At 43.5% G+C, this 22,271-nt stretch overlaps 1 protein-coding gene across 1 annotated transcript; it reads left to right on the forward strand.

Annotated features, from left to right (window-relative positions):
* The first annotated feature begins 19,345 nt into the window (after positions 1-19,345).
* On the forward strand, positions 19,346-21,972 carry PROP1 (PROP paired-like homeobox 1). The gene is made up of 3 exons (XM_069473960.1): positions 19,346-19,454; positions 20,653-20,882; positions 21,634-21,972. The coding sequence occupies exons 1-3, from the start codon at positions 19,346-19,348 to the stop codon at positions 21,970-21,972; spliced, it is 678 nt and encodes a 225-aa protein (XP_069330061.1).
* The last annotated feature ends 299 nt before the right edge of the window (positions 21,973-22,271 follow it).

The raw sequence follows: 22,271 nt of genomic DNA on the forward strand, positions 1-22,271 counted from the left end.
TTGCTCCCAGGAAACAATTAGCAGGAGAGGAGAGCCAGAGAAGTGACAGGGAAGCTACAGGTTACAACAGATTTGTGAACTCAGCCAAGCACAGTGTTGGCAGGGCCTAGCTGCTACAAAGAAGACATGTTTTAGATAATACTCATGTGTATGGGCAAAAAACTCAAGGACTGGATTTGTGACTCATTGTATAACAGATTATTTTAGTTTCTGGTCTGTGGAAAGTGTAAAGCATGCCAACAAAGGGTTTTAATGTAGTTTTTTTTTTTTGCACCCATGCTATTGATTGCTAAATGTAATAGTCTGATCATGACACTGAATAAATGTGTCTTTAAAAAAAAAAGAAAAGAAAAGAAAGGAAGAAAAATGGGCATCTGGTTTCATTCCTCTGCATGTGGATATTCAGTTTTCCCAGCACCATTTATTAAAGAGACTGTCCTGGCTGGCTGTGGTGGCCCACACCTGTAATCCCAGCACTTTGGGAGGCCAAAGTGAGAGAATCACTTGAGGCCAGGAGTGCAAGACCAGCCTGGGAAATATAGTGAGACCTCATCACTGCAAAAATAAAAAATTAAAACAAATTAACTGGGCGTAGTGGTGAGCACCTGTTGTTCCAGCTACTTGGGAGGCTGAGCCAGGAAGATCACTTGAGCCCAGGAGTTTGAGGCTGCAGTGAGCTATGATCACACCACTGCATTCCAGCCTGGGTGACAGAGAGAGACCCCATCTCAGAAAAAAAAAGAAGATGGAAAGGGAAAAAGGAAGGGAAGAAAAAGAAAAAGACTGTCCTTTCCCTAATATATGTTCTTGGTGCCTTTGTCAAAAATGAATTGGCTGCACGTGAGTGGATTTTTATTTCTGGTTCTCTCTCTGTTTCATTGGTCTCTGGGTCTGTTTTTATGCCAGTATCATGCTGTTTTGATTACTAGTGCTTTGTAGTGTACATATTTTTCTTTTATGCCCTTACAAATACTGGCCATTTTCTTGGTTACAACAAAAAAATTTTTTGCCCGCCCCTTCCCCCAACAAAAACTTTAATTGAGTCCTCAGATATTTATTTCATGGGGTACATTTCTCTTACAGCCTCTGATCACAAAGCCAAAAATTAGAAATCACAAATCAAAATATGAAAATAAATGTCCAGTTGGTAAAATTAAAAACTGTTTTCCGTAATACCCATATCAAAAATAAAATTAAAACCAAATGATTTATAAATTAAAGAAAACTTAATATAAAAACCTATGGTAAAATAACCTTAAACACTTGTATTATTAATGAAGAAATATAAAAAATAAGTAAATCAATCATTTCCATTTTAAGTTACTGTTGTCAAATAAATATGTTAACATAGCTTTAAAAAGTCAAATAAATCTTTATTTATTTATTTATTTTTATTTCAGCTTATTATGGGGGGTACAAAAGTTCAGGTTACATACGTTGCCCATGTACCGCCTATCCCCCCAAGTCTAAATCCAGTCCCCCTATCCTTTGTCCCTCCACCCGTGAGTCCCACTTCACAGTGTAAAAATTTTCACATATTTCTAAATAATCTGCCTTAATGCTATTTTGTGATCATCAGCTTGCAATGGTATAATATCTATTCTGTTCCCACTGTGGCAGGTGATGTGTAATACCTTCACCACTCCATTTCCTCTTCCTGACAATTTTTGGGTAAGTCACTTTTTATTATCGACATTCTGGCTCTGTTATTTGTTGCTAGGCCAAATGGTGTACTACTGTTACTTTTTTCCTTGCACAACTTATAAATGTTCCTGAAGTTAATAGTTGCCTATTTTTTTATATACCTAATTTTTATGCCTTTATCCTTCCCATAATCAAAAATTCATTTGTCAAGGCTTTTGAGTCATAAGTGATACACAGTAAGCATCACCATTTACGTGTACACTTTGATGACTTTTGATAATTGTGTACAGTCACGTAACTACCATTACACTCAAGATGCACAATAATTTTCTTGTTTCCTTTTGCAGCGGATCCCCTCCCACTGATCTGCTTTCTTCCACTATAGTTCTGTCTATATAAATTTGATATAAATGGAATTACACAGTGTGTGATTTTTTGCATTTGATTTCATTCACTTAACACAATGTCTTTTGAGATTCATCTATGTTGTTGATGTGTTACTAATTTGTTGGTTTTATTAACATTGTGTTCCTTTATTGCTGAGTAGTATTCCATAGTAAGGAGATCCACAATTTTTATGTCAATTTAACAGTTGATGGAAATTTGGGTTGTTTCCAATTTGGAGTTCCTATATATTTAATATAATAATGTATGCATATCTGTATATATGTATGTAATGTGTGATATATACATGTACATTTCTGCATGTCTGTGTGTGAGCATATATTTTCATTTTTCTTGGAATGCGATTGCTGGATCATATGATAAATGTATTTTTAACTTTATAAGGTACTACAATACCATTTTGCAAAAATAACTATCATTTTGGGATGCTATCAGCACTATATGAGAGTTCCAACTGCTCCTCCTACTAATACTCAGTATTGTCAGTCTTTAGAATATTAGAAATTCTACTGATTAATATCTCATTGTGGTTTTAACTTGCATTTTCCTATGACTAGTGGTGCTAAGCATCTTGTACTTATTGCCCATTCATTTATCTTCTTTTGTGAAGTATATGTTCAAATATTTTGCACATTTTTATTGGGGTACTTGTTTTCTCATTTTTGAGTCATTAAGAATTCTCAATTTGTTCTGGATTCAAACCTTTTGTCAGATATAAGTTGTGCAAATATTTTTTTCCAGTTTGTGGCTTGCCTTTTTTTTTTTTTTTTTAAAGACAGAGTCTCTCTCTATCACCCTGGGTAGAGTGCAGTGGTGTCATCATAGCTCACTACAACCTCTAACTCCTGGGCTCAAGCAATTCTACTGCCCCAGCTTCCTGAGTAGCTGGGACTACAGGCATGCACCACCATGCCCGGCTAATTTTTTCTGTTTTTAGTAGAGATAATAGCTCCCTCTTGCTCAGGCTGGTCTCGAACTCTTGACCTCAAGTGATCCTCCCACCTCAGCCTCCCAGAGTGCTAGGATTACAGGCATGAGCCACTGAGCCAGGCCTCACTTGTCTTTTAATTCACTTAATAGTGTCTTTTGAAGAGAAGTTTTAAATTTTAATGAGGACCAATTTATCAGTTTGTTTTTTTATGGATGGTGCTTTTATTGTCGTATCTAAGACATCTTTGCCTAACCCAAGGTACTAAAGATTTTCTCTTGTGTTTTACAAGTTGTATAGTTTTAGATTTTACATTAGATATATGGTCCGTTGTGAGTTGATTTTTGTAAATGGTGTGAGGTATGGATCCAAGTTCTCTCTTTTTTTTTTGCATGTGTATTATATGGATATCCAACTGTTCCAGCACCACTTGTTGAAAAGACTATCTTTTCTCCACTGAATTGACTTTGCACCTTTGTCAAAAACCAATTGATCTTATGTATGTAGATCCATTTCTGGATTCTATTTGTTTCCATTGATATGCCATTTATATTGATAGCAGTACCATCTGTCTTGATAGTGTAAGTCCTCTAAATTTGATCTTTTTCAAAGTTGTTTCAGCTATGCTAAGTTCTTTGCATTGTCATATAACTTTTAGAATCAGTTTGCCAATTTCTATGGAGAAGTCTGCTGATATATTGATTGGGATTGCCTAGAATTTTATCAATTTAAGTAGAATTGACAGCTTAACAATATTTAGACTCCTGACCTAAGAGCAGGCACATTTCTTCATTTTTCAAGCATCTTCTTTAATTTCTCTTATCAATCTTATTTTTTAGTTCTCATTGTACAGGATGTTCACATCTTTTTTTCAGCATTAACACTAAATATTTCATATTTACATTGTATTGCAAATGCTATTGATTTTCAATTTGAATTTATTTGTTGCCATATGTTTAATTTTTAAAATACTGGTCTGAACCCTGAAACTTTGCTAAACTCCCTAATCAACTCTAGTAGATCTATAATTCCATCAGAATTGCTACATAGATGATTATGTTGTCTGCAAACAAAGACAATTTTACTTCTTCTTTTTTTTTTTTTTTTTTTTTTTTTGAGACAGAGTCTCACTCTGTTGCCCAGGCTAGAGTGAGTGCCGTGGCGTCAGCCTAGCTCACAGCAACCTCAAACTCCTGAGCTCAAGGGATCCTCCTGTCTCAGCCTCCCGAGTAGCTGGGACTACAGGCATGCACCACCATGCCCGGCTAATTTTTTTTCTATATATATTTTTAGCTGTCCATATAATTTCTTTCTATTTTTAGTAGAGATGGGGTCTCGCTCTTGCTCAGGCTGGTCTCGAACTCCTGAGCTCAAACGATCCGCCCACCTCGGCCTCCCAGAGTGCTAGGATTACAGGCGTGAGCCACCGACAATTTTACTTCTTACTTTCCAATCCAGTTGTCTTTTATTTCTTTTTATTGCTTCATTGCACTGACTAAAAACTGCAGTACAATATTGAATAAAAGTGGTGAGAGCAGACATACTTGTCTTCCTAATCTCAGAGGGAGAGCAATCATCTTTCAACATTAAGTATGATGGTTGTAACTTTTTCACATATGGCTTTTATCAGGTTGAGAAAATTTCCTTCTCTTCCTATTTTGCTGAATGGTTTTTATCAGGACTGTGTGTTGAATTTATCTGTTGCTTTTTCTATATGTCTACTGGGATGATCACATGGTGTTCTTTTTTTAATTGCTAATGCAGTCAGTTACATGGATTGATTTTCTAATGTTAATCCAAACTTGCATTCTTGGGATAAAGCCCACTTGATCATGATGTATTATCTAATCTAAATATTTTTAGATTTGATTTTCTAAAATTTTGTTTAGGGTAGTTGAACCTATATTCACAAAGCATATTGGTATGTTATTTTCTTTTCTTATAATATCTCATAAAATAAATTAGGAAATATTCACGCCTTTTCCATTTTCTGAAAGAATTGATGTAGGATTTTATTATATATACAGTATTTCATAAAGGTTAGATAGAATTGACCAGTGAAGCCATCTGGATCTAAAGTTTTCTCTGTGAGAAGATTTTAAACTATAAACTCAGCCGGGCGCGGTGGCTCACGCCTGTAATCCTAGCACTCTGGGAGGCCGAGGCGGGCGGATTGTTTGAGCTCAGGAGTTCGAGACCAGCCTGGGCAAGAGCGAGACCCCGTCTCTACTAAAAATAGAAAAAAAATTATCTGGCCAACTAAAATATATATAGAAAAACTTAGCCGAGCATGGTGGCGCATGCCTGTAGTCCCAGCTACTCGGGAGGCTGAGGCGGTAGGATCGCTTAAGCCCAGGAGTTTGAGGTTGCTGTGAGCAAGGCTGATGCCACGGCACTCACTCTAGCCCGGGTAACAAAGCGAGACTCTGTCTCAAAAAAAAAAAAAATAAAATAAAATAAAATAAAAAAATAAACTATAAACTCAATTTATTAATTAGATATAGGGTTACTTGGGTCCCCCTTCTGGGATTCCAGCTGGCTATATGTTCACAATTTATGGTCCTCTGTAGTGCATATCTTTAAGTCAACAGGTAGAGTACACCAAAAGACCCCCAGGATGGACATTGGGTTCCCCAAACTTGTCTTTCTTAGGACAAAATTAGAAAACCATGGTCCCAAAATTAAACAACCTGAATGCGAAGCATACTTCGATTTGTATCTCGAAGCTCCTAAGCACATTCAGGGTTATAAAATTGCCTCCTTACAGGGTTCTGTTGTAAAATTAGCTTAGACAAACAGTTGAGGAAGAGCAACAAGGCCTCAGGGAGGGGCCTAGGATCTCTCCTCTCTGGAGGAGCCTCCCTTCTCTTTCCTCTGTCCCTCCTCACTCTCCCCTGGCTGCATGGCCTTTCCCTCTGATTCCTCAACTCCCGCTACACTGAGCCTGGTCCCGTGCAAACCTGTCCCTGTAAAGTTAAACTTACTGATGATTCCTCTAAACCCTAAATTTCTTTTGTCCCTTGGAACAAGGCTGAATTTCAAGCCATTGCCAAGGAATTCCCAAAGGTTACTGAAGACCCTCACAGGTTTGCTGATGAACTCAACACAGTAATTCAGGCTGATGGGCCACGCTTCTCTGACCTGTGCCAGTTGGTTCCCACACATGGTGAAGGCCGGCTCAACACTGCGTGGCCAAGCCGCCTCAATCCTGAGGAGGATTTGAGCAAAAACACCCCCAAAGACTGTGAAGAAGCCCAAGGCATGGCAACAGATATTCCACAAGGCTACTTTCAAGGCTTTTCCCACAACCTTAGACTGACATAAAATCCAGGCCTGTACCCAAGAACCTAATAAGCCAGTTTATGACTATTACAGACAGCTCCAGGTTGTGTTTAAAGAAAATTCTGGATTACCCGTGGATGTTGAATCTACTCAGCTAGCCTTTAATTCTGTTTGTGAATGGCCTTTCTAGAGAACTTTCCCAGCTTGTTGAAAGGGCCCGCATGGAGTGGGAAACTATGCCCACTTCTTATCAAGTTATTAATAATTTGGCAAATGAGCTTGCCTGTGCACTTGAGGACACCAGTGAAAAGAAAACCATGAAAATTCTTAATCTCCAAGTACAGCAGACTTAGGATCCCAGAGGTCACACTTGGCAAAAACCCCCTGAGCTGCGCCACTGCTGTGAGAAGCCAGGGTGCTGGGAAAGAGATGGCCTCAAAAGACAGAGAGAACCTTTTCCTTCCTCCTCCTCCACCTGGAGACCACTCTCAAGGAAAGGGCTCTGAGGATTTATAGGGGCTCTTCCCAGTTTTCCCACTTAATCATCTGGGGGAAACCACCCTTCCAATTAGGAATGAGGTTTTAACCGTGCTCACAGACATTGGAGCAGTTATCAGTCCTCGGAGTACCAAAGAGATACAAATGGTGGGAGTGTCCAACCAGCCTCCAACTGCTGTCTTTTTCACAGCCCATTCCTTTCCACCTCGGCCTTCTCCAGGACACCCACCCCTCTGTGCTCATTAATTCTGCCCCCATCCACCTCCTTAGATGTGATTTTCTGGAAAACTACCATGCTGGAATTTCTTTTTCCTGAAAGGGGAAATAATTTTAGGATTTGACAAACCAAACTGTGCTGACTTGATCTTGGAGTTCGCTGATTCCCCCAAATCCTTCATTTGTTATGTCACTCTCTGCTCAGAAAACAAAAATAATGCCACCCCTTCACTGCTGAATCAAATACCTGTCTCTTTGTGGACAAAATCATCCACTGATGTTGGCAAAATTCACAATGTACCTCCTATTAAAATTCAGATCAATCCATCAAAACCCCTGTCTAATAGTAAACAGTATCCACTAAACCAGATGGCATTACAAAGTATCAAATCTATTATAGAAGAGCATGAAATATAGGACTTTGTTATTTCGTGAATTTGTCTTTGTAAAACTCTGATTAAACCTATTACAAAACCAAAGAACTGTGAGTGGAGGTTTGTTCAGGACCTCGAGCAACAGGCCATATTGTTATTCTAAGACATCCAATGGTTCCAAATCCCCATACCTTGTTAAACTTTATACCCATTGATAGCAGGTCTTTCACAGTCAATGATCTGTGTGGTGCAGTCTTCAGTATTCCAGTGGATTAGCGACACCAATATCTTTTTGCCTTTACTGGGGAAGGCCAACAATTCACCTGCACAGTAATGCTCCAGGGTTTTACTAAAAGCCTTTCCTGCTGTTCCCAAATGTTAGAGGCAGACTTAGGGGATGTGGGTTTTCCCCAGGACTCCACTTTACTACAGTATTCAGATGACCTCCTTCTGTGCTCTCCTCCACAGGGAGCCTGTGGGAAAGACCGTGCACACCTGCTAAAGCCACTGGCTTCTGAAGGGCATGAAGTCTCCAAAGAAAAACTGCAACTAGTAAAAGCTCAGATGAAATATTTGGACCATTTAATTTCAGCGAATTGGATTGCATTTAGATCCAGACCAACTTCAAAGCATTTTGCAGTTTCCTCAGCCAAAAACCAAACGCTAACTCCGTGGGTTTCTTGGACTTGCTGGTTATAGTCGTAACTGGGTAACTGGATCCGCAACTTTTCTCTTCCCGCCCAACCCCTGTGTGCTTCACTTAAAGTTACCAAACCTGACCCTGTTATTTGGACAGAATCTGAAAAGCAAGTTTTTGTTTTGTTTTTTTGTTTGTTTTTGAGACAGAGTCTCGCTCTGTTGCTTGGGCTAGAGTGCTGTGGCATCAGCCTAGCTCACAGCAACCTCAAACTCCTGGGCTCAAGTGACCCTCCTGCCCCAGCCTCCCAAGTAGCTGGGACTACAGGTGCGCACCACAACGTCCAGCTAATTTTTTCTAGTTTTAGTTGCCCAGCTAATTTTTTTTCTATTTTTTAGTAGAGATTGGAGCTCGCTCTTGCTCAGCTGGTCTCAAACTCCTGAGCTCAAACGATCCTTCGGCCTCAGCCTTCCAGAGTGATAGGATTACAGGCATGAGCTACTGTGCCCAGCCTGAAGAGCAAGTTTTTAACAAACTAAAGAAAAATTGGTAAATCTTACAGCTGTAGGTCACACTAATTATAAGCTCCCTTTTTTCCTCTTTGTATATGATAAGGAAGGAAACACTTTGGGGGGCCTTAGCCCAGAAGCATGGAGGCCAACCCAGTCCTCTGGGACACCACAGTCAACGACTGGGTCCCGTCGCCCCCAGATTGCCCCGCTGCCTAGGAGCAGTGCCTGCTGCAGCCCTGTCAGTCAAGGCAACTGAGGAGGTAGCCGTGGGATCGCCCGACGGCATCTGTCCCCGTGCTGTGGAAGCTCTCATACCCGCTGCGCAGCTTGTCTGCAGACTCACCTCCTACGGGCTTCCGCCACATGCTGCTCCTCATCACTCTCTCGCGCTGCAATAACCTTAACCCTGACTGTCCCGCCCTCTTCTTCCGATGGGACTCCCGTGACTGCTTAACTCCACGCGGCGTCTGCGAGAGACTCCCTGGACAATGCGACGGGTCCTGCTTTACAGACGGCTACACAGTCACTGCTTCCTTCGACTGTGGAAGCAGCTCCTTTGCCTTTGTCCACTGGGGCCCAGCAGGTGGCGCTATGGGCCCGCCCTCGGGCCTGTCCCTCGCCAGGGGGAAACGTTTATTTGGACATTGTGATGCTTTTGGAGTTGCTCATGATTTTGGAATGTTGTGGAAACAAAGAGGTTTCCTCACTTCCAGTGGAGACAAAATAAAGAATGGGTCTCAGCGAAAGAATTATCAGGCAGCCGTTACCGCAGTTCCAGGCCTTTCAGAACGAGGCTTCGCGGGACGAAATTCACCTTCCCAGAGCACGGCAAGGGACGCTGCCCTCACCGTTCCTACTGGCCAAACTGTCACGGCCCCGCTGGAAAGGTTCCCAAAAGATAATCTGAAAACAATTACTAACGATATACAGAGTTGGGCACCAGAGGCCCAAAAACAAAATTGGAAAAATAACGGCTTCTGGTTCATTGATCAAGAGACACTGCAATGTGGGCCAAATAAAACGCCTGTCCTGCCAGACGCCGTGAAATGACTGTTATGAACTGCCGCACTTGATTAAGTCGCTTGGGCTGCAGAAAAGATGGTTACTTTTAGGAAACAATTCTGGCAGGGTAACATCGATAAAGCGGCCACAGGTGCTTATGTGGCCAGCCCCGCCTGCCGGAATTCAATCTGCGGAAGCCGGTGCGCACAGCCTGTGGGCCGGCCGAGGTCTGCAGATGGGCTTGCCACCTCCCTCGCACGGATGCAACTACGCTTTAGTTTCGATCTATAGGTTCTTCCGTTGGGTTGAAGTCTTCCCTTGCAGACGAGCCACCACCTCAGCAGTGGCTAAAGTCCTATCAGAGAAGATAATCCCTCCCTGGGGTACCCACGCTAGAGAGCCACAGAGACTGAGGAACCATTTTACTGCACAAATTACAGAACAAGTATGTGATATCTGGCCAATTTCACAGCACTTTCCTTGTGCTTATGATCCCCAGTCTTCTGGGCTAGTTAAATGCACCCATAGTACTCTTATGAACCAATTGGTGGCCAGGTGTGGTGGCTTACACCTGTAATCCCAGCACTTTGAGAGGCCGAGGCAGCTTGAGCCCAGCTATTCAAGGTTATAGTGGGCTAAAGTGAGCTATGATCGCACACTGCACTCCAGCCTCGGCAACAGAGCAAGACTCTATCTCTAAAAAAAAAAATTTAAAAACACAACCAATTGGCAAAGTTTATGGAAACCTTGCCCGCTTGCCCCTTGCCATGGCCAAAAGCCCTGCCTATTGTGCTTCTGAATTTAAGGGCCACTCCCTTTGAATTATGTAAGCTTTCACCAACCAAGATAATCACTGGATGCTCCATGCATTTGGCCCCAACTTCTTTAGCCCTCAAATTAATAAAAGGTGAAATACTTCAATATTGTAAAGGTATAATCAAGGCTATGGATAAAAATTATGTTGTGGTAGAACAATCTTTCCACAATGTGCTCCCTGGAGACAAAGAGCTAAAACACCACAACCTTCAGCTAGGAGAGTCTGTCTATTGGAAAAAACATTTACAAAAGTATTCCTTCCAACCTTGCTGTAAAGACTCATACCAGGTCCTGCCGACCAAACCCCTGTGCTGCCAAACTTGAATTGATTCCTGAATACTTGTATCTCATCTAAAGAAAACAGCAACTCCTGAGTGGATGTGCATGCTTATTGGTGAACTAAAACTAAAAATTTTGGGGATTTGAAGTAGAGGGCATCTGAGTAGATAGTTTTTCCCAAGAGGTCCAGACTAGGCCTGTATACCCTTTCCTCATTTCTAATTCTTACTTTATTTTCTCCCTCTTTTCCCTGTGAAAACAAGGCCCTTGTCTACGTTTCCCAGTCCATCACCACAGTGAGGAAATCTTACTAATCGTCATATCTGTTATGAGAAATCTCAGTCTGTTCATGACTCTAGTGACCCCTTAGTCCAACCTATAACAAATGTCACTAACATCCCAGGTCCAACCACCTGTATAGATTGTATTCCTGGACCTCCTATAGGGTTAAATGTTCTCAGTCACCTTCAATTCCTGTCCCCTGCCTGACCTACTCAAATGATGGTCTCCTGGTTGGACCTAGAAATACGCAATGGACCATCCCTCTCGAAGCATCCCTTGAGCTTCCCTAATATAGATAAGAAAAATTGTTAGGATGGATTTTTGAGAGAAAGAACATTAGCACTATGTAAATAGAATAATTGACCCCAGGTTTAATTCTACCACAGACAGGAAATTCACAGAAGATTGTCTGTGTTCCTACTGGGTATATTTACTTTTGTGGATGGGATACTTTAATATGAGCCTCCAGATGTTTAGACACCTGAATAACAAGAGGCCAATGTGGGTTGGGATATTTGACTGCTCTGTTGTCAATACATAATAGATCTGAAACTGATCACTGGAATACTCATGGGAATAGCCTTCTCTCCTACATCAAAGAGTTAAACATGAGTTACCTGGTGGGTTATGGGCTCTGGATTTCCTTCCTTTGGCAGATATTTTGTATCATAGTATGGTGTAGCCACTAGTGAAGAAACAATAAGATATTTTTCTGCTACCTGAGAAATTTTTGCAGACTCCACTGCCAAAGCCATCACTGTGCAACTGCACCTATTAGCTTCTCTTTCCAGAGTAGTGTTAGATAACAGCACTGCTCTTGATTATCTATCAGCTCATAAATGTAGTGTCTGTGGTATTGCTAATACTACATGCTGTACCTGGACAAACTCCTCTGGGGAAGTTGAAACTCAGTTATGTAAAATAAGAGAACAAGCCACCTGGCTACAAGAAATCTCACCCGGTTTCCCACAGTCACCTGATCCATTCAGTTGGTTGCTTTTAAGTCTAGGTTCATAGCTCAAAACCATTATGCAAACTGGAATTGTCATGTTGCTGTTATTTTTGTTTTGTATTTTCCTTTTTAAGTTGTGTACCTTTTTCTGTCAAATCTTTGCAGAAATACAACCCCTGACAAAATAATATTGGCCCAGTGCTTTGAGATGATAGTCGATGCCTATGGAACAGACAAAATCAAACTTTGCAATGACATCCAGGCAGACTAAGCCTGAGAGCTTCTCCTTCTGGCATCCTTGTTGCTCAGATGTGGCTAAAAGGGTCTTGAGGCTGACTTCCAGCCGTTGATCACCTCCTGCTAATGTGGGACCAGACCAATTAACTGAGACAGGTTCATCCCAGTACTGAGGGACACTTAAAATCTGATTATAGGCTAATTGATCAACAATGCTTTTGGAGAAATATCTTGATCAAAAGGGGGAAATGTGAAAGTTGCAGATACCACGATGAAGCATGTCTGAGATAAGAACTGTTTCCAAAGACTTTGTAAAAACCCCACCAGAAATCCCTTCACATCCTTCATTCATCACCTGCTTTGCACAGTTTGCACATTTTGCATGTATGCATATATTTCTATGACAAGGTTTATCACTAGACATTCTTTAGAACTACAGTAATCCAGATAAAATGCTCTTGAGAGAACACTTGCCCAGTAACACCATCTCAGCCAGTGAAGTGATGTGAACTCTGACTTTGAGCCATCAGAACCAATGAACTCTGTTTCTAAGAAGCTTACATGAACTTCTCCCTTTTTGCCAATGACAGCTTTCCTTGACCCTTCCCTCACCAGGTGTACCTGTGGCTTGCCATAGTGCATTCCAGATTATAATCCTCTTTTCTATTCCCGAATAAATTAAAGCTGAGCTCTCTGATTTAGGGAGAGTGAGTATAGACAGGAAGCCTGGACTCCTATTGCAAGGGACAGCTACCCTAAGTGTCCAAGAAGAGGTCATCATCCAATCCAGGCTTAGCAACTCAAAGTAGGAAGGCCCAGTGAGTGGCAGGCACACTCTCAAGAGCTATCCGTGGTACATAGAGATAACTTATTGTCAGTATGAATGTAGTATTCCATTGTATGGATAGACCAAAATGTGTTCGTCTATTGCCTTACTGATAGAATTTGGATTGCTCTATTCTTTGGTATTGGAAGTGACGGTGCAATGGACATACTCCTCCATGGGTGGGAGAATTCTTCTAATGTACATAACTGTGAGGTTGAACCTTATGAGATTGCTGATGGTTGACTAATTTTTTGACCTACAAGAAATAGCAATTTCTTATGGTTCAATTTAATAGAAAAGGAATTACAGGGTCATAAGTGTGGGTTTTCTTTCAATTTTACTAAACATTTGTTGCAATAATTTACTCTCACCAATTAACTGACAGTGAGAGGAGTTCTTTCTCCAGCTCCTTGCCAACAGCTGACATTGTCATATAGTTTCATTTTTGCCACTCTATGATGGATGTGAAATAGTAAACCAGTGTTTTAATTTTAATTTTTCTTATTTTCTTACTAGGGAAATTGAGCATCTTTTCATGTATTTATTGGATATTCTATTTTTCTCTTCTCCAAATTGCTCTTTTATCGCCCTTCCCCATTTATTTTCTAATGGATTATTTATTTTTTTCTTATTAATTGGTCTTAGTTTTTTGTAAATTTTGGATTTTAATCCCCTGTGTTTTTACATATATTGCAAATATCCTTTAAGTTTTTGGCTTTCCTTTTACCTTTGTCTAGGCTGTCTTACTGCCTTTTGTCATACAAAATGCTTTATATGAAGTAATTAAATTAACAGAAGTATCCATTATAATTTTACGTTTGATATCTTAAGAAACTCTTATTTAACCTGTGTTCTTAAACATATTCTCCTATGATTTTTTTCTAATAGTTTTAAAGTATTATTTTTTACATTTAAGTCTTATAATCCAAAATGATGGTTATTTTGATATAAATTGTGAGTGGGATATATATTTCTAACTTTTTTCCCATGTGGGAAGCTAAATATTAATAATACAACATCATTTGTGGAATCATTTCCCTGTTTCGTTTCATTTCGTTTCATTTCTTTTCTTTTCTTTTCTTTTTTTTTTTTGAGACAGAGTCTCACTCTGTTGCCTGGGCTAGAGTGCTGTGGTGTCAGCCTAGCTCACAGCCTCAAACTCCTGGGCTCAAGCAATCCTCCTGCCTCAGCCTCCCGAGTAGCTGAAACTACAGGCATGTGCCACCATGCCCGGCTAATTTTTCTATTTTTAGTAGAGATAGGGTCTTGCTCTTGCTCAGACTGGTTTTGAACTCCTGAGCTCAAGCAATCCTCCCACCTCTGTCTCCCAGAGTGCTAGGATTACAGGCGTGAGCCACTGCGCCCGGCCCATCTATATTTTTAAATTAATCATTGAAGATCTATGACAAATCTTAGATTTTGATTGAAATTATATCAAATGTGTAGATTAACCTGGGGGAGAACTGACACCTTTCAATACTGAGTCTTCTCTCAATGGGCTACTTTCTCATTTAATTGGGTCTTCTTTATGTCCTTCAGGATCACTTTTGTAACCTTTCAACCCTCTAAATTTCTTACATATCTTTAACAGTATTGATAGTTATGTACTATTCTGATCTCTTTCCTGTTGCATTATTTTACTGGCTATAGCTAGCATATGTAAATGTAATTGATTTTGTTTTTTAATCTCCTATCTAGAAATGTGTTGATCTGTCTGGTTAGTTCTAATTATTTTCTGTACCTGACCTTGAATGCTCTGTACTGACAAAGATATGCTCTATAAACGATGGAAACAATTTTCTCTTCCTTCAAATCCTTATACCTCTTATTTCTTTTTCATGTCTAGTTGGATTGGCTAAGGCATCCAGGACAATGTTGGGGAGTGGCAGTAAGGCCGGCCAGGCCTTCCTTTTCCTGACTTAGGAGAATGCTAATTATGTTTTACCATTTAAGAATGACAGGTTTTTGACAGATCGTTTTTATCAGGATATCTTATAGGTTTTAATGGATAACCTTTATTAAGGTAAATATTTTGCTAATAGTGTTAAATATCATTTAAAATTATAAATAGGTGCTGAGTTTTATCAAATGCTGGATAATATTTGGTTTTTATCTGTTGATATAATGAATTATATTAAAATGAGCCTATTTTCTTCCTTTTGCTAAGGTCAACATTTTGTTTCTGGGACTTCATGCTGCTCATATATAATACCTTATGTATTTCCTTTTGTCAATACACTAGGTATCATTGCATTGTCTTTTCTGAACAGATGAGCTAAACAAAAATTTGATAGAATCTTTATAAGGCATTGTTCATACCTGCCCAGAACACAGAAGGAAAGTTCTAGGATTGTATTTATTTTACAAATGAGGGAGGTGCAGCTTATCTGAATTCAAATTCTGGAACCACCCCTTACTACAGCAAGTAAGGGATGGTTCCAGAATTTGAATTCAATCTGACTTGCATGGTGTCCTCTTAGGATCACAGTGTCCTTAAGGGACAGAATTTATTGGGTGCTCAGTGTATTTTCAGTGATCAGCGTTTCTGCAAGGTCACAGTGGACTAGAAAGGCAGCAATGTGTCCTCATGGGGTTAGTGTTTCCTAAGGTGTCAGAAGTACTAGAAGGTCTAAGTATCTCTGGAAGGCTAGCCTGCCTGTGAGTCAGAGTACCTTGGGACATTAAGATATCCCTCTAGGGTCAAATAACCTAGAAGGCAAGATGTTCATGTGCTCAGAGTAAACAAGGTTTTATGTTATCCAGGGGAATCAATGTGTCTTTACAGAGACCTGATTCACTGGGGCTTCAGGGGGTCCTTGTGTGGTCAGATCGGTACCCTGTGGGTTCACCTTGTCTCAGGATAATGAGCATGCCCATGTAGGTTCCAAGTGTCTTGTAGGATTAAGATGTTTTAAAGGGTCAGAGTACCCTGGGACAACTGGGTGTTTCAAGGATCCAAAAACACCATATAGGATCAGATGAGCCTGAAAGGTGAATGTCAGACAGACTGGGAGACTTGGAGCATCCTGGGAAGGCAGGGATATTTGCAGAGACAAGGTGCCGTGGGAGGCAGGTGTTCTGGGTCTACAGGCATTTTTAACATGTCATTACGCTTTCAAAGTGTCCAACATCAGTAACTTTGAGGTAAGAGCATCCTGGAAAATCAAATTGTTTTCACAGAGTTGGGGTGCTTTTGAGGTTGGTCTGGCTGGGTGATTCAGAGACTCCTGGATGTTCTGGGAGTCCAGAGCTGTCAAGATTTTCAAGTAGGTCAGCATATCCTTTTAGTATCTGAATGTATGAAAATCACATATTCTAAGGAGATCAAAGTTTTCCAGAGATCAGGTAGTCCTTGAGAGTTTGGATAGACCTGAATGGACCCATCCTGGAGTACAGTGTCAAAGTATCCTTGTACAATGAGAGTATTTTCAGGAATCAGAGGGTCCTGGAGGGGTGGATTATGGTAGGTGGGGTAAGAGTATCCAAGAAGTCAAGATATTTGATAGTTCAGGGGATACTATGTATTTTACATAGGAGGTCTTGTAGGGAATGGTTCCCTTCAGAGGCCAAGATTTCTTGAGAGTTAGAATAATCACCTTATGTGTCTGGGCTCAACGGCTCACACTTATACTTTCATTAACTTGGCAGGCTGAAGCAGGAGGATCACTTGAGCCCAGAAGTCTGAGGCTGCAGTGAGCTATGATGGCACCACTGCACTCCAGCCTGGGTGACAGAGCGAGACTACTTCAGATAAAGAGAATTGACAGTATTATTATCCCCAGAAGATAAAACTGTGACATAGAGATATTAAGTAATGAACTCAAGATCACATGACATAGGGATATTAGGTAATGAACTCAAGATCACATAAATAGTAAACGGCACAGCTGGGATTTGAACCCTTGGCAGTTTGGCTCCAAAAACCTATGTCCTTAATCACCATGCCACTCTGCCTCTTCTGGGAAGAGAAGATTCTGGGAGTCAGGCTTCCTTGAAGGTCAGCATTGTGGGTGGGAGATCAAATGCTTCTAAAAGCTCCAGTATCCTGAGAGATTATGATATTCTGAGACAAGTTAAATTTGTAGAATCTCAGTGTCCCTGAAGAACAGGAGTGTTGGGTTAGTTTCTTTGTAATGTCAGAGTGTCCTGGAATAATCTAACTTCCCTGGATGGATGGACAGAGTTCTCTTGCAGAGTCAATGCATCTCAGGCAGTTCCCCTGTGGATCCCAACTGACTGTATGTTACTGGATCCTGCTAGCTTAGGGCTGGCATTGGGTTCAGAGACCTCTAGGAGGTCACAGTATATCCTGGGGTAGAAGGGGAAGGATTGTTGTCTTGAAGCAGTGTTACTCACCTTTACTGTGGTTATGGACTGAATGTTTGTATCGTCCCAGAATTCATATGTTGAAGCCCTAACCCCCAATGTGATGGTATTTGGAGGCAGGGCCTTTGAAAGGTAATTAGGTTTAGATGAGATTATAAGGGTGAGGCCCCATGATGGGATTAGTGTCCTTATAAGAAGAGGAAGAGAGTCCAGAGCTGGTTCTTTTTCTGCCATGTGAAGACACAATGAGGAGGTGGCCATCTGCAAGCCAGGAAGGGAGCCCTCACCAGGGAGCCAAATAGGCCGTCCCTTTGATCTTGGACCTCCCAGCCTCCAGAACTGTGAGAAATAAATGTCTGTTGTTTAAGCCACCCAGTGTACAGTATTTTATTATGGCAGCCTGAGCTGCCCAAGGTAAACATGCACTCAGTTTTCCTGGGGATCTTGCTATAATGCGGATTCTGATTCAGTAGGATGACGGTGGGGCCCAGGATTCTGCATTTCTGTGACGCTGCTGCTGATCCATGAGCCATGTTGTAAGCATCAAGACCAAAAAGATTATGATTTTTTCCTGTACTGAATTGTCAGAGTGTTTAAAGGATGTGTGCAGAGTTGGGTGTCGTGGCACATGTCTGTAGTCCCAGCTACTTGGGAGACTGAGGCAGGCGGGTCACTTGAGCCCAGGAGTTTGAGGTTGCGGTGAGCCATGATCATGCTACTGCACTTCAGCCTGGGCAAGAAAGTGAGACCCCATGTTAAAAAAAAAAGAAAAGGAAAGGAACAAAAGAAAAGGATGTGTGTAGGGGCAGATAGCCTGACCTTGGGGATCAGACTGCCTATGGGTACTGTGTGTTCCAAGAGGGTTAGTGTGTCCTTATCAGGTCAGCGTGTCCTGAGAGGTTGAAGTGAGGTGTTCTGGGTACTAGAGCATTCCTAGGTTTCAGGGTGTCCTGGAGGATCCTAAGGTCCTGGGCTGTCACGTTATCCTTAAAGGGTCAGGGTGTTCTGGGGATGTCAGAATGTACTTCCTGGGTCTAAGGAACATCAAGAGGCAGAGTACTATGGGGTCAGGCTGTCCTTGAAGAATTAGCATGTTGAGATGTCATGTGAATCACAGTCTCTTTCAGAGTCCTGAAGCCTGGGGGTGAGTGGGGAGTCAGGATGCCCCTGGAATTCAGATGCTCTTGCTGGTCAGGGTTTTCTGAAGGTCTGAGTGACCTTGGAAGATCATGGTGTCCTGGGGGTTCTGGGTGAAAGAAGAGGCAATGTTTTTGAGGGAGGAAATCAGAGAGTACTGGAGAACCATTCTACAATTGGGTTCAGGTTGTCCTGAGGGGTGGCGTGTATATTCTGACATATCAGGATGTCTGGGAAGAAACAGCATGCACTTGTGACTTTTTGGTTTTTGGTTTTCTGGAAACAGGTCCTTGGGTGTCATCCCATGCTGAGATGCCAGGCAGGTCCTGCTCCGGGCCCCCCTCGTCCCTCTCTTTTTTCCCCTCCCACAGTGGGGTTCTAAGGAGGGGTTTTGGAAGGAATGCATTTTCTCCTCCTTCCCCTCCCGGCTCTGAGAGGGGATTTAACAGGACAAAAGAACCTGGTCCTCTGGGAATACGAGCTCTTGGCCCTGGTCCCTGGACCCTCCGATAGAACACCTTCCCTCATCCGGCTTGTGATCCTCCCCTGAGCAAGGGTGCTCTGGTGATCGGGTAATGATTGGAGGGACCCACAGGGGTGAGGAGGAGGTCACTCCTCCAAGACTCAGGGAGAGAGGGGTGGTGTGGGAAAGTAGGCAGCCGACAGGAAAGAGACAGCAGCATCCTGGTGGAGAGAAGGGGCGGAGAAGAGCAGAGACAGAAACAGAGAAACAGGTGAGGTCCAGACAGAGAATGAGATGACACTCACACTAAGGAATGGGGAATTAGGAGACAAGTAGAAAAAAGGAGAGACAGTGAAAAAGACAAGGATACCTATCTATATCTACACACACACACATCAGAGACAGACTCAGGTACAGACAGAGGTGACATAACAGGCATAGAGGGGAACAACAGAAGCAGAGAGAGACTGACCTAGCATCAGAGTGGGGGACACAGGACACTGGACGTCGTTGGTGCCTGTTGCTAGCCATGGAAGCAGAAGGGAGGAGTCAGCAGGGTCAGCCGAAGAAGGGGCGAGTTTGCAGCAGCCTCTTGCCCGAGAGCAGCCCCGCCGCTGGGACTCTGCACTCCATGATGGGTGAGTGTATCTCTGGGATGCAGGCAGGTCCCCAAGGAGGCAGTGGAGGTGTGCGGCTCCGTGCCTAGGCTCCGGGGCAATGCTTTGCCATGAGGAAGGTTAGAAGCTAGAATCAGAATCCTAGCATGCTAGAACTGTGGGAATCTCACAAAGTGTGGAGCAGTAGGACTCCTTGGCTTTACAGAGGGAGGAGCTGAGCCCCTGGCGTGAGGGAGCACTATGGCAAGGCCAGAGGCACAGCTGGTGTCTGTCCCCTCACTCCTGACCGCAGCGCTCCTCAGCCCAGGGAACCACCTTCTCTGAGGGAGGGGGCTAGGGGGCCAGGGCTTTGGGTCCAGGAGAGCTGGCTCAGTGTAGGTGTCCCCACAGTGGACAGTGAGCCCCAGCTGGGGGCCATGCCCTTGGGTCCCCATGGGGATGCTGCCTCAGCCCCAGACATCTCCTTTCTCAGTGTGTGCCTTCCAGGTGTTTCCTTTTCCCTCCCTGTTCTCTCCCTCCGTAGGCTCTCAGACTAATTAGTGTGGGGGCTTAGTGAGACTGCCGGGAGGAGAGACAAGCCTTTCCCACGAGCTCAGGTTCCTGCAGCCTGGTGGCCGGGCCAGGCAGGGTTAGGGGAGAAAATGGAAAGCAAGTGAGGGGAGGGTGTGTCTGAGCAGAAGAGGAGGAATGTTTCTCCTTCCCAGGTGAGGGGTGCAGGAGGATGGGAGCTGTATATAGAAGACGCAAGTTGAATGTGAACCTTAACAGAGGGGACAGGAAATGGGGCTCTTCGCTGGTTGTTGGGGTGCGGGTGCAGACAGCAGAGCCTTAGGGTGAGCCCCAGGTGGTCGTGTGTGCTGAGAGGTGAAGGGCACCTGGAGGGGCAGGGCACCTGGAGGGGCATGTGTCTGAGGGGAGGGGGGCGGGGGGGCGCAACAGAGAGTGGGCGCACAGTGGGGTTGCCAGGTGGACAGTGCGTGGGTGCTCGGGGTAGACATGAGTCTGAGGCTGTGCCCTGTGGAGAGCACAGCCTGGAGTTGACGACTCAGAGGTGACACAGGGGTGGAGGCGGAGCAGGGTGCAGAAACAGGGGCTGTGCATGCTCAGGTGTTCCTGATGGGGGCAGGGTGAACCCAAGGAGCGCAGCAGAGGACCAGCACCTGGCTTGGACAAGTCCTACTGGAAGCGACTTCGATTTCTCCCTTCCCTCTGTCCTCAGACACTAGTGCTCAGCCCTGCAGGAGGTCCTCTGGTGCCGGAGTGGGGAGGCCAAGGCTCTCCCCGCAAGGAGCTCAGAGGGGTCGCCCGCACTCTCGGCGCCACCGCACCACCTTCAGCCCAGTGCAGCTGGAACGGCTGGAGTCAGCCTTTGGGAGGAACCAGTACCCTGACATCTGGGCCCGGGAGGGTCTTGCCCAGGACACAGGCCTCAGCGAGGCCAGAATCCAGGTGATGCCCCAGCGTCCCTCCTCCCTCAGAAAGAAATGCAGATTTCTTTGGTGCTAGGGGCCTGACTGGGCATAGACTGTCATATAATGTCAGGCATTATAACCCTGGCCTAAATGTTTGCCAGAACATAGGCCTCATCTAACCTCAGCATAACCTCACCTTCATCATGAATATCATTTGAGTTTAACCCACACTTTAACTTGAATTTCAGCACCTACCCCAACCTTTAATAGTGATGTGCATTCCAACAGAAATTCAATGCTAACTGCTCACATACATACCTAAGCTTGTCCCTAACCATTGCCTTGAAACTCAACCAGCCCACTGCCCCTTGTCCTAACCACAGAGTTATAATAGCCTGGAATAAAAACCCTACTCTAAATCCAAGCTTCTCCACAACAATTAAACCTATCCATAGTCTTAATTTCTAACCCTAACCCTAGGGGAAATTTCCCATTCTCTGGGGAGGGAAAAATGTCATCATTATCATATTTATCTTTTTCTTTTTGGAAGTTGACATTTCTTACTCAATGTTGCAGAAATTGGGCAAATGTAGACATGGGTTGGGAGTAAGGGTGTGGGTTTCACTTTGTCAGTAGATGGGGCTCAGCCGTGCCCTCTGGAAGAGCTTTACTTCCTCTGGCATTGTGGGAGAGGCTTACCCCTATACCTGTACCTCCTGTCATTGGAGGAGGGAGTTGCCACCTCTTTGAGACATGGGTCTGATGTGGCTATTCTCCCCCCTCCCCAGGTCTGGTTCCAGAATCGCAGAGCTAAGCAACGGAAGCACGAGCGGTCATTGCTCCAGCCACTGGCCCATCTGTCTCCTGCCACCTTTTCTGGTTTCTTACCCGAGTCCCCTGTTTGCCCCTACTCCTATACAACACCACCTCCACCAGTGACCTACTTCCCTCACCCCTACAGCCAAGCCCTTCCCTCTCAGCCACCCTCAGGCACCTCTTTTGCTCTTCCACACCAGCCTGAGGACTGGTACGCCAACTTGCACCCCACTCCCGCTGGTCATTTGCCCTGTCCCCCGCCACCCCCCATGCTTCCCCTCAGCCTTGAGCCACCAAAGTCCTGGAACTAAGGTCAAACAAATGCCAACAAGGTGATCCCCAGCCTATGGCCCTCGTGAAACACTAAGAAAATTCAGTGGCTTTCTTTCCTTCTAAGAGTGCAGCAGAAATATGGTGTAGGGCAGCTCAGTGATTGGAAATTAAAAAATGCAAGACGGGCTGGGCGCGGTGAGTGGCTCACGCCTATAATCCTAGCACTCTGGGAGGCCGAGGTGGGAGGATCGCTGGAGGTCAGGAGTTCCAGACCATCCTGAGCAAGAGGGAGACCCTGTCTCTACTAAAATTAGAAAAAATTAGCTGGGCAACTAAA

The sequence above is a fragment of the Eulemur rufifrons genome, chromosome 7 (assembly GCF_041146395.1).
Source record: "Eulemur rufifrons isolate Redbay chromosome 7, OSU_ERuf_1, whole genome shotgun sequence".
Lineage (NCBI taxonomy): Eukaryota > Metazoa > Chordata > Mammalia > Primates > Lemuridae > Eulemur > Eulemur rufifrons.